This window comes from Spinacia oleracea, chromosome 6 (genome assembly GCF_020520425.1).
Source record: "Spinacia oleracea cultivar Varoflay chromosome 6, BTI_SOV_V1, whole genome shotgun sequence".
Taxonomy (NCBI): Eukaryota; Viridiplantae; Streptophyta; class Magnoliopsida; order Caryophyllales; family Amaranthaceae; genus Spinacia; species Spinacia oleracea.
Genome location: NC_079492.1, coordinates 144,672,206 through 144,686,298, shown reverse-complemented (window position 1 = coordinate 144,686,298; position 14,093 = coordinate 144,672,206). Strand labels below are relative to the sequence as shown.

The 14,093-nt window shown below is 37.4% G+C and overlaps 1 protein-coding gene across 1 annotated transcript; it reads right to left on the bottom strand.

Moving 5' to 3' along the window:
- Positions 1-1,724: 1,724 nt before the first annotated feature.
- Positions 1,725-13,681, bottom strand: LOC110803441 (uncharacterized). The gene is made up of 8 exons (XM_022008948.2): positions 13,319-13,681; positions 11,504-13,155; positions 10,330-10,408; positions 8,187-9,270; positions 6,793-7,977; positions 4,443-4,616; positions 3,499-4,341; positions 1,725-3,002 (listed from the first exon to the last, which is right to left on the bottom strand). The coding sequence occupies exons 2-8, from the start codon at positions 13,153-13,155 to the stop codon at positions 2,458-2,460; spliced, it is 5,562 nt and encodes a 1,853-aa protein (XP_021864640.1). The 5' UTR covers positions 13,319-13,681; the 3' UTR covers positions 1,725-2,457.
- Between the last annotated feature and the right edge of the window lie 412 nt (positions 13,682-14,093).

Here is a 14,093-nt window from a genome sequence, read left to right as displayed (position 1 = left end):
ATATTGGATCTTATTGACCTGATTGTAACTTATCTGAATTTATTGAACCTGAAACATTTTTTTTAAGGTAAAGAACACGTCCCTTACAGATCGTCACTCGTAAGTAACCTTTAGAGCACCTGCTATCCGACTTTCGCTAAGGATTAATTGATTATTCCCCTTGTATTCTCCTTACAACCTTGACATCTCATGGATCAACAATTGATCCTACACATTTGTGATCCAGTCTTGACAACAACATTAAAATGTGCAATTTTGATTATACACTCGGGTACACAGTGCTCATTGTGCACTTTGATGAACATTCATTGAGCATCTAACGAACGTGGGAAATGATTTCAATGTTCATGTACAAGCATATTTGGACTCTATGTTCTTAATATCTTTTTATCAAAATATACAATCTACATATTTAAGTGTACAATATCTTTTTATATTAAAATTATTTTCTTTTATTTTTAATTTTTTTAAATATCAAAAATGTTGTACATTGCAATTTCTAGATTGTATATTTGCTTATTGTAATTACGAAAATGCCACTTGATAGGTCAATCAAGGGGATTGTTTTGAAATTTCTCGTAGAACATCGGTTGTTGTGAAGTACACCATACCAAATTACCAACCGGAGGAGCGAAATCCACCCATAGTCCGCACCCGCAGTAGAGAATGTGGAGGCCCAAACTTATTTAAGCCCAAAATGGCCTAATAATGACTTGTTAAGTCTTGTTTGTCAAGTTGTTTAGAGCAATTGCAATATGAGTACGACTCAGAAAAATTAAGGTGATTAGAGTTGATGATAGGGGATAAAGTGTTAGTAAATTAATTGAAGAAAATCAAGTAAAGGGTATAATTACCCGTATTATGGGACTAGTTGTATAGATGTCAACTAGGTTAGTTGATTAAGTTTTAAAGGAGTAATATCTTTTGGATCCTCATTTAAAAAGCACAACCGTCAAAATATAAGAAGGAGATATGAATGATCTGGGAAGTTCCTTTGCAAAACAAAGGTGCGTTATCTTCAACTTAAAGGACCTGAACTTAATAAAGTAATAATTATTACGTCTTATATTAATGCATTAATTTGTAATGTACACGTAATTGTTAAAATGTTAATCAAGCTTTTCCATTATAAATATATTGACATTCTACTGATAATAATTAATTATAACACAGTAAATATCATTGATAATTAGTATCATTGATGATTTACCCTGAGATTTCGGCCAAAATGATGAATATCAACCTAAATCAATTGGTAAAACCTCCATTTTTGTGAATCTTTTTGCAGAACACACCAACAACATTACACAGCTATTATATCATTATCAACCAGAAGAGTAAAGTTGATCTTCAGTGAGGAGTGATGGTGGGCTAGATTGTTCATGAGAATCATGAGTAGCTGGTTTATTACCAGGGTTCACCAGATTGAGCTGTGACTCTGGCGACTGCATTCATTCTCAATCAGTAGTGACTGGCAACCTGAACCATTGATTAACACATATTATGGTCACTAGAAAAAGTAACTAAATGCCTAAAGAAGGATGCACAATTTGAACCATACAAGGAACGTATATAAGGTCTGAAAATAAACAAATTTACCAGATAAATGAAGTGAATATAAACATATATACTAATTTATTGATAGCAAAAACATACCAGTAAGTTCTTTAAGAGCAATTATCAACCTCATGTTTTTGGACAAGAACGGTTGAATATCTAATACCTTTATGCCAGAAAATAGGTTTCCTTGTCTTTTCATTTCATCAATTCAGCTTACATATAGTATACGAGAGTATAAGCTATAGTATGTGCACATAACTTAACCCTAAGCCCAACTATACATCACGTATACACAATGGGCCTAAAAACCAATTAGTCACAATTAATCACAACATATAAACTCCTAACACTTAAATCACACAAACATTATGCAGATTCTTGTTGTTCTTCCCATTTTTAGAAGAAATATGGTTGTAACTTGTAAGGTTGTTCCCAGACTAGAAGCACAACACCCCTCCAAAAACTTGAGCACGAGACACTAGATTTAAAATATAAGAGCTGTGATGTAGTCGCGTAGAACATGCCACCTATGTTACTCAGACTCAGGTACTGGTGTCGGACACGGGTACGTGTCCAAGTGTTTGACACTGCTAAATTGTGGAAAATTTCCTTGATTTTAGACCAAAATAAAGTGTCGGAGTGTCATACTCATATCCGAAGGTCAAGGATCCGACACGGGTACTTGGGGTGAAACAAAGAGTCCGAGTAACGTAGCATGCCACATATGGGGTAAGCACATACCTCCAGGAACATGCGCATCACTTGATCTGCATCACAAAGATTCAGCAGCTCTTGTATGTCTGCTCACTAATGATTCTGGTCCTGACTCTTTCAAGACTGCTTCGTTGACTCCAGAGGTCACTCATGGTATGTCTCTTCAACCCTCAATCTTTGAGTTCACAAATCAATAATCAACAACCTTAGAATATTGCTTCCAGATGATTTTGAAAGGTTACAAGCATACTCTAAGTGCTTGTTCTTGGTCATTAGCATCCACTCTTTGTCATCGTCTTCATATTGTATTCTGAATGTTCCTAACTCGAGCTCCAGGTTGTCAGCCACTTCCTTCTTAAGATCAGTAACACTGGTACAAAAGGATTCAAACCTCACCGGATATTCCTTATAAGTAGCCTTCACCACAAACCTCCATGAACTTCCGCTTTCTTGTACAGTATTTGACAATGTACACTGATTCACATCTGTATGGAGTTGAGTTGCCATGACGGGCACTTCTTTTGTTGAGTTGTCAATGGCATTACATTTGGACGGTACTTGATCAGACAATGTATGCTGATTTGCAGAATCTAATCCCTCCAAATTGATCTGTGAAGGATTGTTGCTGGAGGGTGATTTAGTAGTGCTTTTCTTCTTCTTGGCATGTCTGCTTGATGGCCACTTGATACCAAACTCTATCAATTTGCGCTTCATTGTAGACCTTGAAACTGAACTCAAAATGAATATTTGAAATGTTAAGTACGTTCATTGAACTACAGCCAAAAACTCAACCCAAATACAATGCACAGGAAAGATATGCAAAAATGCAAGTTAATTGCAGCACTTAAAACCATGCAAATTAATACGAAGTACCCTGCTTCGTCTGTTAGAAAGTAATAAAACACCACACATATTGATTCTCAATTGCCTATAACAATTCTCCCTTTTCTTCAGTCTGGTAAAAGGGAAACAGGGGCTTGTTGATTATTTGCAAATGCAATTGAAACATGTATTCATTGTCAGTCACTACTCACAACAAAGACTTTACCTAGTGCAATACCACTTGAACCACTAACCAAAACTAGGCAGTTGAAATGTGAATGAATTAAGCGTCTAAACAACAACAAAACCGCAGCGTTATTCCAATTAAGCATCTAAAGAAGATAAACAGATATTGCAGTGTGGTTTAAGTGTGCAGTTGTGACCAAATAGAGAAAAATGTACCTCCAAGCTCTTTTGCAGCAGAAACTAACGTTATGTTTCTAGGAAAGAGGTTAAGGATAGCCTCCTTAGTAATTTTCTTACTATTGCGCTTATCCCATCCCGTTTGCAGATTTTCGTTATTCTGTCCATTTTCTTGTACATGATTGTCAATCCCATCACCAAGATTTCTTGCATCACGTCCAGAATCATTATGACATATAGTTGCAAGCGCAGGTTCAACCTCCAAAGACTCAATTCCTTCACCGAGATTTCTTGCATCACATCGAGAATCAGGTTGATAAATAGGTGCAAGTGCAGGTTCAACCTCCAAAGAGTCGATCCCATCAACGAAATTTCTTGCATCACATCGAGAATCATTTTGATAAATAGGTGCACGAGCAGGTTCAACCTCCAAAGACTCAATCCTACCACCAAGATTGCTTGCATCACGTCGAGAATCATGTTGATAAATAGGTGCAAACGCAGGTTCAGCCTCCAAAGAGTCAATTCCATCACCAAGATTTCTTGCATCACATTGAGAATCATGTTGATAAATAGGAGCAAGCTCAGGTTCAGCCTCCAAAGAGTCAATGCCATGACCTGTATCATATCGAGAATCATGTTGATAAATAGGTGCAAGAGCAGGTTCAACCTCCAAACTCGTGTTGGCCGTTTGTATTTGTAAAGAAGGTTGACTGCTCTGACCAGGGAGCCCTGTTTCTCGTGAATTCGAAAATCTATAGTGTGTCGTACAATTTTCGTTTCCAAAAGGAAAGGTTTCTGTCAGTTGATCTTCTGAACTGCAAAAGGCATGGTGACTGTCCTTGCCAATTGGATCGATTCTTCCATAATAAGAATGAGAATCTGTTTGCACAAAGAACTTATTATAAATTAAAACCCACACAATTGAATAAAGTGTTTGAAGTTCTGAAAACTTAAACAGAAGCCCTCTTGGCAGGGTTTACCTCTATCATATGCGGTGTTGGAGGATATATTCTGCAATAAGTGGGGTGTCTGCTGCTCAGCAATAATGCCCTCTTCTGATGCTCCTTCCACGATCCCATTGTCTTCTTTGTAGGTGTCTCTTGAGGGACGCTGACTGCTTTCACTAATCAAATCATCTTTGTAGCCATTTGAATCTGTTTGCACATTAAAATTTTCAACCATAAGCTTGTACTACAAGGAATACACACATCATTTGATCAAACGTCACAGGGAGTTTCTGGTGTTTGTATGGAGAGTGTGGTGATGTACGCTCAGCAATGATTCTTTGTCCTGATCTTTTGAGAATACTTTATCGGTTCTCTCATTACCTTCATGGAAGGTTTCAATGAGGATAACAAAATTGGTGTCAATGGGGAAATGGGGTTTCGTAAAAAGTATTCAGAATTTCAATTATTATCTTGTTTTGTTTTGGTTGCTTAATTAAGGGGTAGAAAACAATATTGTCAAAGGTGGAAACAAGGCTCTCAAAATCGATACAGCAATATAGAATCGGATCTTAGAATCAAGTCATAAAATTGCTCTATATTTGCTTTTCTGAAATTTGAAAAACTTGGTGACTGCTGTTTGCACAAGAACTTATAACTTATTGGGTGTCTATTCAATCTTCGCTTCAAGAGGAGAAATATTTTATAAAAAAATGGACAAATCATAATTTTAGGGAAAATTTGGTAATATTAATCCAACCTTTGACCGATTTTCTTTTATTAAGCCTACCTATGAGATATTTTTTAATAATCCGAACTTGTAGACCTATTTTCTTTTAATGGTCCCAACAGGTATCCCACCCATTACAGCAGGTTACCTATACACATGTCTCTTTCTAATTCGTCAAAAAACATCTTTTTTTCTTTTTTCTTTTCTTTTCCTTTTCCTTTTTCTTCCTCTTATTCTTTTCTCTGCTGACAGAACCCCTTATTCCTCCATACCCAGCCCACCAAGGATCAATGCTAATGGGGTTCTTGCCCAAATCCAACTTTTTTTTTTCTCCAGAAATCGAAAAATATCACTTCCAAATTTCAACAACCCTAAATTACTCACTTAAAATTTTATCGATTTGGAGGGATGTTCACGCAATTCAGAGAAACTACGGATTTGTTCAGCAAAGCTTCTACGATGGTGTTTGGAAACCATGAATTCATTTAAAATGATAGGAATTCATGCTGCTTTTGAAATCTGGAAATTCAATTCCACACACCTACGATGTTTGGAAAATACGGAGTATAAGAATTGAAATTAAAAAATTTCAATTGCACTATTATGTTTGGGAGAGAGAATCGGAATTTATAACCTACAATTGAAAATTTCAACTTCATAAACTACAAATGAAAATTTCATCTTTTGGGTAGATGGATTTAGTCAATTGATTTCATCAACAATGGATTTCAACTAACCAAAGTAGTATTGCTTGAAAATTAATATGACAAAAAAAACCCAATTGATTTCTTTAGCGTCAAATTTAGTCAAATTTAAAGTAAAGGCGGTGTTCTTCATCACCAACTTCGATTTGTTAATCAAATTCATTTCTCTCTCCTCAATATTCTAGTTATCATCTTCATCATTACAACGCCGACATTAATACTGGTTTTAGGTGCGCTCAACTTCGTCCGAACTCGAATATGAAAGAAATGAAAACAATGAAAAGATGTGCTAGTGCTACTATACTCAACCATGAATCATATCTATCAAGCTTCAATGAAGGAGTGTCTTCCAGTAGAAAATTACAGAACATCAAAAGAGAGTGGGGTTGGGATTTGTAAATGACAAGGGCTGGGATGGAAATTGAAATACCTTCGTAAATGGCTAACTTGAAATTCCATGGATTTGACCAATTAAAAATCCAAATTATGTTGGTTCCCAAACAATGGAACTGGGAAAGTTTTAAAATTTAAAATCAAGTTCCTATTCCCAAACACAGCATAAATTCATTTGAATTTCTAGTAATCTTTTAAAGGGAATGGGATCTCTGGCCAGATTTTTTTTTTAATTACAATTAGTTACCTGTTGTTCAGGTAACTAGTCATAAGGGACCGTTAAAAGAAAATAGGTCTACAAGTTCGGATTATTAAAAAATATCTTATAGGTAGGCTTAATAAAAGAAAATCGGTCAAAGGTTGGATTAATATTACCAAATTTTCCTAATTTTAGAATATTCGTGTGTGCAAATGACCTAATCCTGCTTATCACTGATAGAGTGTTGGAAGCAAAATAACTTAACCAAGAGAAACTGATTTTAAAATATGGAGTAAAATAGTAGTATTGTAAATAGTGGCATGTGAATATGTGATGTACTACGGGTTTAGAACATTTTACCTCCGGGAACTGTAGCATCAAGTTGATTCTGCAATAGACGGGGTGATCGCTGCTCAACATTGATTTCTTCTTCTGATTCTTCGGAAATCACCTCAACGACACCCTCTGCGGACTGTAATGAGATCTCACTGTCTTCATCGGAGGTTTCCAAATCATAATAGCCCATCTTCTGGTAATAAGTTTCATCCATGTCATCAACAGAGAACATAACATTTGGCGGCAGGCTTTCCACAATGAAACACTTGGGCAGGACTAAGCGCTTCAAATTGGGTAGCTTCACGATGCTATCAGGAAGGGTTTTGATTCTGGTACCACTAATATCGAGAGTGTGCAAATTGATCAATTCACCCAGATTTGGTGGCAGTTTTTTGAGGCGGAAACAGTCTCTGAGTTGTAATTCTCGCAGGTTGTGTAATTCTGTTGTATAGGGAAATGACTTGATGGCACAACATGTAATAGATAGAGTCTCCAGGTTGACCAAATGATTCAAGTAGTCTTTAAAATCATGACAGTTATAATATCCTTCCAAACAACCTTCTACCTCATGTAAGATTTCTAGGTGGCATAGACCTATAGGAAGTGACTTGAAGGTGGTACTAACAATCTTGATTCTGGTGAGACTTAGATTTGCTGGGAAAGATACGAGATCAGAACAGTAATGGAGTTCCAAAGCTTTCAAGTTAGTAAGCTTTTCCATGCTATCAGGCAGTGACTCAAACTTCCAATTTTGTAGAGTTAGACATTGAAGGCTGACAGGCAGATCCATACTTGCTGGCAGTTCTGATTCACACGACATATGTAGATCTAAGCTTTTCAAGTTAAATAGTTTTCCCAGTACATCAGAAGGGGACTTGTGACAATACTGCATAGAGAGATGTGTCATCCTCATGATTGTGTTCGGGAGATGCTGGAGGAATTCAGCGTTAGTAATCCACATGATTAAGATCATGAATTCAGCGTCAGAAATATACAGGTGAGTGAGCTGTGGCAACTCCTCAATAAATCGTATAAGCTCCATTGTGATAAGTGCTATTCCCAAATCCAGAATTTTTACAGACATAAGAGAATCATAATTATGCAGAATCTGTTGTTCTGTATCTGCGTTATCCCCATACCATCGAAGGTAGCCAGGAACAGGTATAAAGGTATTCTGAGCTGCAGTCATTGGCATTTCCCGATTTCCCACTGTATAGGATGGGGAACAGGGAAAGGAACTAAAATTAGAGGAAGCAGAGCAATAAAAAAATATGCAGTTCAGGAGGAACCACTCAAAATAATGAAGTATAATCGAGTGTAAACTTTTCGTAGTTTTAAAAATTGGATCCACAAACGGATATCTAATCTATAAAAGAAGAGAGGTTAAATGAAACTTGAGTAACAATGGAAACACTGACCTTGAACAACAAGAGGGCCAATCTCTGTTTTGAGTTCTTTCCAGGTTTTACGAACATGCTCATAGTTAACAGTAATAATAATGGAATCATTCAAATGATATGGCAATGTCTGCAGTATGAAACCCATGGGGAGAAATAAGAAACGCAACTTGGGTGACTTGGTGATGCTCCAAGGAAGACACTTGATTGTGGTTGACTCAATATTCAGAAGAAATAATTCGGGCAGCTCATCCAGGTTTTCAAGCAAATCTATGATACTACGACGACTTTGATGAGTACGGGCGTAATTCTTAATGGTGAGGCGCCGTAGACTCACCAAGCCCTTTACATTTACAAGGCATTCTTTGGAGAGATAATAGGCTTCGAAAAATAAAGTTTGCAGGTGGCTTAGACCTTTAGGAAGGCACATGATGTGGCTGCAATACATAATCTTGAGGTTTATGACATTCAAATTTGCAGGCAATTCTGTTAGTGATTCACAAAAAGAGAGACATAAAGTTTGCAGGTGGCTTAGACCTTCAGAAAGGCACGTGATGTTGCCGCAACTTGCAATCGTGAGGTTCACAACTTTCAGATTTGCAGGCAATTCTGTGAGTGATTTACAAGAAGAGAGATGTAAACCTGTTAACTTGGATAGCTTTGCAAGACTATTAGGAAGGAACTTTATGGCTGCACACCTATCAAGATGTAAATGTGTAAGGCTCTCTAAGTCACCCAAATTTGGTGGTAATTCTTGCAGTTCGTAACAATTTACAATTTCCAACGATTGCAACTTGGCCAGACTTGTGATGGTGTTTGGGAGATACTTGAGGGATAGACAGTCATAGAAACGGAGGTGAATAAGCTGAGACAGCTCCACTATTGAACTCGGATCCACTATCTTCTCCACATTCTTCAGATAATTCAACTCCAAGCTTCGTACTGACAGACAATCAGATGGGTTAGCCTGAATCCATTTCCCTGGATCCTCATCCAAACAAAGGTAACTAGCCTCCTTTCTCAACGATGACCATTCATATTCAACCATAGCTGCATCAGTTGCCATTTTCCAAGCAGGAATAGGAGGAAAAAGAGAAAGAGGCAACTAGTTTGATCTATTAGTAAAATTGGAAAAATAAGAGCAGATTAGAGGAGTATTTGTCTCAAGCAGACAAATCGTACTCTAAAATCCTTCCCCTCAATTGCATATAGAACCAATCAACTAAACCCTAAAGTCAAGGTCAATTGAACCCTTACCACCAAGAGTAAAGAAAAACATTTCAGTTGAACCCCAAAATAATGAACCCCTAATAATGTGGTCCCATATATTTTGACTAGTTGAACAGATTCAAAGAACACCTTCACCAATCTAAAGGCCAAATCTAAACCATTTACTCATTATCACATTTATTGGTATGGCCCAAAGTGTCAAACACCACAAACTCAATTATCAACTTGTGTTCTCAATATTGGCATCTTCTACGAAACTACTCTGAAATAGGAGAAAGATGTTTTAAGGAGACCGGAAGAATTTTAGGCAGGGGATTTCAACTTCAAACATATTCCAGAAGCATGTTACCAAAGACTTCAAAAATAGGTAATATAATTAACAAAGTACTTTGGACATAGAAAGAGAAACATGTACATTTGACAAGGTAATATAATACTTCATATACATAGAAAGAGAAACATGTTAATGTCGACTAATTTAGTTGGTTAAGTGAGGTGATACCCAAACAGGAAACCAAATATTGTCTATATTTATTCCCTCTTAAAAACACAAACAAACAAAAAATAGCTTTTTATGCATAGAAAAAGTGGTGTAAATAATGAATACCTAGACAAATGTAGTCGTGCATTCAAACCATTGTACTATGCTTTGGACAGTTGGGCCAGTCCACATCCAACCCATTGCCTGTTTGTTATGCCATTCCGAAACTTTAAAAAAAGAGGCCCAGGTGCGGGAGGTTCGTGTAGTGCTTACGTGCCCAAACTAAATTGCATTTAATTTAACATGCTTTGTCGTGTCCGGCCATATGATTTTCAAAACAAATGTAACCTTTGCCTTCTCCATGCTTGTACCATGTCATGTAATTTTCATGCTAGGTCGTGTCTTTCCACAGACCGTCGCAATCCAATGCCATATTCAACTATTTCCACAGACCATCCTCAAGAAATTTGGCATCTTTTCAACCTCAGAAGCATAGTTGATCTTCTGCGGAGTCATTATGAGCTCAAGCACACTGACACAGGACACAGGCAAAGCCAAGGTTTCTCTGACATAATAATGCTAGGCATGATCCGCCCTTGTGTAATACTCGGGTGTCCACTCCAGCGACTTTTGACTAAAATTACAGCCAGCCTACCAGGACTGTCTTTGATGTGTAGCTCTCAGCATCAACAAAGAACATACACATCAAAGACAGTCCTATACTGATTCAAACCATTACTGTGAGTCCCACTCCTTACGGGTGCCCAAGCCCCGAGCTAAAATATGATCTTGTAGGAACGGTGATTTTAAGAACCTGAGAGCCTGAGTCATCCTATCTTTGATTATTGATGACAAATAAAAGTTATTCAGAGGAGCAAATCCCATTAAATGAATTTGGAAGCATCATCTCATGGCAAACACCCCCCAACGGTTCAACCTGTAGACAGAATTTTCAAGTTAGAAAAGTGAATCAGATTTAATATAAACAAAGAGCCACTTCACTTCATTCGGGAAACGCTTATCTAAATGTTTCTGAACTTCTTACAACTTAGAAGCATTTATATGGTTACTTTAAATTTTGAGATTGGTTTGAAATTTTCAACAGTAAGTCATGCAAGGATTATGAAGGTATATATAGTTATATACAACAGATTGTTTATTATTAGACAAGGAAAAACGTTTTATGTTCAGAGAAAAATGATGGTTAGTGAAATAAAACATATCATCAAATCTTTTGATGGCATGACAGTTGAAATAAAGCACCTATTTTGCACCATACGTGGAATATTCATGGTTTTGCCTGAAATTAACAAATCTATCAGATAGATGCAGTAAGTTAGTGTAATAAAACATATCATCAAATCTTTTGATGGCATCTACCAGCCTCATGTTCCTTCAACCAGGCCTAGTACAGTGTGATCTCATTACATTGTAGTCGGATCAATTAAGCAAATAAATAAATTTAATTTCAACTTGCTTTCATAATGACCAAAAATCGAGCATTACTAACACACAGTGAACAATTTAGAGATAAGGAACAATTTTGCAACATAAAACTGTGTAAACAGTGATACAAGAAACAAAAGGCACACACCTTCAGGAAACAGAATAGCACCCGGCACTGATTCAAACAGAATAGCAGGTGGCTTCACTGTCTATCTGCTCAGAAAAGCGTGTGATCTCTTTTCTGAGTTCACTCCAAGCTCTGTTACGAATTAGTGGTTCATCAACAGAAATTAAGACAGAATCCTTTATGTTGTGAAGCAATGTTTCAAGTCTGAATCCCCCGGGGAGGATTAGAAACTGCAAATTGTATAGCTTTGAAATACTCCCAGGAAGGCACTTGATTTGGGTACCACTGATATCGAGGCGCCACAAATTGACCAACTCACCCAAATCTGCTGGTAATTCTTCAAGGCAGTCGCAGCATTTGAGTTGTAAGTCTTCCAAATTGCGCAGTCCTCCTATGTTAGGAACGAACTTGATCATGCACCACTCAAGTGATAAATGTCTAAGGCTGACCAACTGATCCATATTCGCTGGCAATGATGACAGATCATCACACCCTTTAAGAATTAAAGTTTCCAAGTTTGACAGCTTAGTCATGCTATCCGGAAGAGACTGAATATCACAATATCCAAGAGAAAAACGCCGAAGGCTGACCAACTGATCCAAACCAGGTGGAAAATTTTCAAGGTGAAAACTATTATCAGACACTCCATAGATATGTAAAGTTTCCAAGTTATATAGCTTCATCAAGCTATCAGGAAGGGCCTCAATGTCACAGATTTGGTCAAGGGATAGATGTTTAAGGCTGACTAACACATCCAAATTTTTTGGCAATACCATGGGACAGCATTCAGAAAAACATTGACCTTGAAGATCAAAAGCTTCCAATTTGGATAAATTTGACATGCTATCAGGAAGTGACTCAATGTCAGCACACTCGTAAAGAGAGAGACGCCTAAGACCGACAAGTCGATCCAATTTGGCGGGCAATTCTGTGATGGAATCGCATACTCCTTTGAGCCGTAAAATTTCTAAGTTGGTCCATAGCCTTGGCATGCTATGAAGAATGGAGTTAAGACAGCAAAAGCAAATAGATAGACTGGTAAGATTGATCAACTGGCCCAAATTCCCAACAATATCTCTGATAGAACAACACCCAGTAAGATCTAAACCTTCCAAACTAGACAATTTCATCATACAATCAGGAAGTGACTTAATGGGGCAATCAGAAACAGATAGGTATCTAAGGCTAACCAACTCATTCAAACCTTCAGGCAATTTCGCAAATGAATCGCATTGTGTAAGATCTAATGTCACAAGATGGTGTAGCTTCATAATGCTATTAGGAAGTGATTTAATGCGGCCACAACCCGAAACATAGAGGTGTTTAAGGCTAATCAAGTGACCTAAATTGGGTGGCAATTCTTCAAGATCATAGCAATCTTTAACTCGCAATTCTTGGAGATTCTGCAGCCCTATGATAGCATTAGGTAGACAATTGAGAAATCTGCTTGCTAAGATATATAAGTGGGAGAGTTCAGAGAGTTGACCAATGGAATCTTCTAGATTCTTCACATCATCGTCATAAAATACCAACTCCAAGCTTCTAACTAATTGCAGAGAAGCTGGATTGGATTGAATCCATGAATGTGGGTCCCCCTCCAAATACAGGTGACCATTGTCAGATACGCGGGATTTTTGAATTAGCTCCTTTTTTACAGATGACCACACATAATCAAACTCTCCTGTTGATGCTGATTCAATTTCCATCTATGGGAAGATCAATGGCAAAAGTATTACAAATAATTTAAAAAAAAAATCGAATCTAGGGTTAGTTCAAAACTTGATTGATTTTACTGATTAATGCATGAATTAAATGTTAATGAAGGATGAAAACTTAGGGCTATTGATCATTGATGAAAGAAGAACTTACCGGAAGTACTAACGTCGCCGATTGAACATCCGGTGGCCGGCGGAGAAGCTTCAAAATCTAGGAACTTGGTAAGAAAAGCAGGGGAGGGAAATACGACAGAAATGGAAAGGAGGGTGGGACCTTTTTCTGGTAAAACGAATTACGGAGTGCGTACTTTTTTAAACGGCTTTGACTAGCGAGTTAAAGGTGGCCATCGACACCGTGGCCGCCGGCAGGTTGGGTTTGTGAGACGGGTTCGGTGGGTAACGGGTTAGGGTTGGATGATCCGACTGCATGGGTATATTAACCTTTTTAGTTTCGTGTAAATTTCAGAGGTGGCAATCGGGTTGTTTGGATCGGGTTTGGGTTGGATCAAGTTTAAGTGTAGAATAAATGGGGTCGATTTGGGTTTGATTTAGGTTTGGTCATATTTGGTTTATTGCCAATAGGCTTACAATGATAAAAGTTACTACTCCATAGTTGTTATTAGACACATTGTTTTTGGGTCATGTCGAGTTTGTACAATTCAGGTCAAGGAATTTCGAATAGAGTTTGAGTCCACGGTTGGGTAATCGAATACGGGTCAGTTTTGCAATGTCTAGTAAACTCAGTATGTATTGCCTTACTCTTTTGGTTTCGAAAATCATAGATTACTTCCACAGAGTAGTTCTTGCTTAAACTAAAATAGGTTTCTATTATCCTATTCATGAAAGAATTAAAATCAAGAGATTGTTCAAAATACACAACTACACCATAGTACCATACATGTTGCACTTGCTAGTCTGCTACTCAAAAT

What these genes read in the sequence shown, in the direction of transcription:
- LOC110803441 (XM_022008948.2), bottom strand. Translation starts at nt 13,155, where the DNA reads ATGGAAATTGAATCAGCATCAACAGGAGAGTTTGATTATGTGTGGTCA. An exon ending in GCCACCTGCTATTCTGTTTG is followed by an intron (nt 10,409 to 11,503) that starts AATCAGTGCCGG and finishes GTCCTGTGTCAG; the next exon opens with TGTGCTTGAGCTCATAATGA. An exon ending in TGGCCCTCTTGTTGTTCAAG is followed by an intron (nt 7,978 to 8,186) that starts GTCAGTGTTTCC and finishes CATCCTATACAG; the next exon opens with TGGGAAATCGGGAAATGCCA.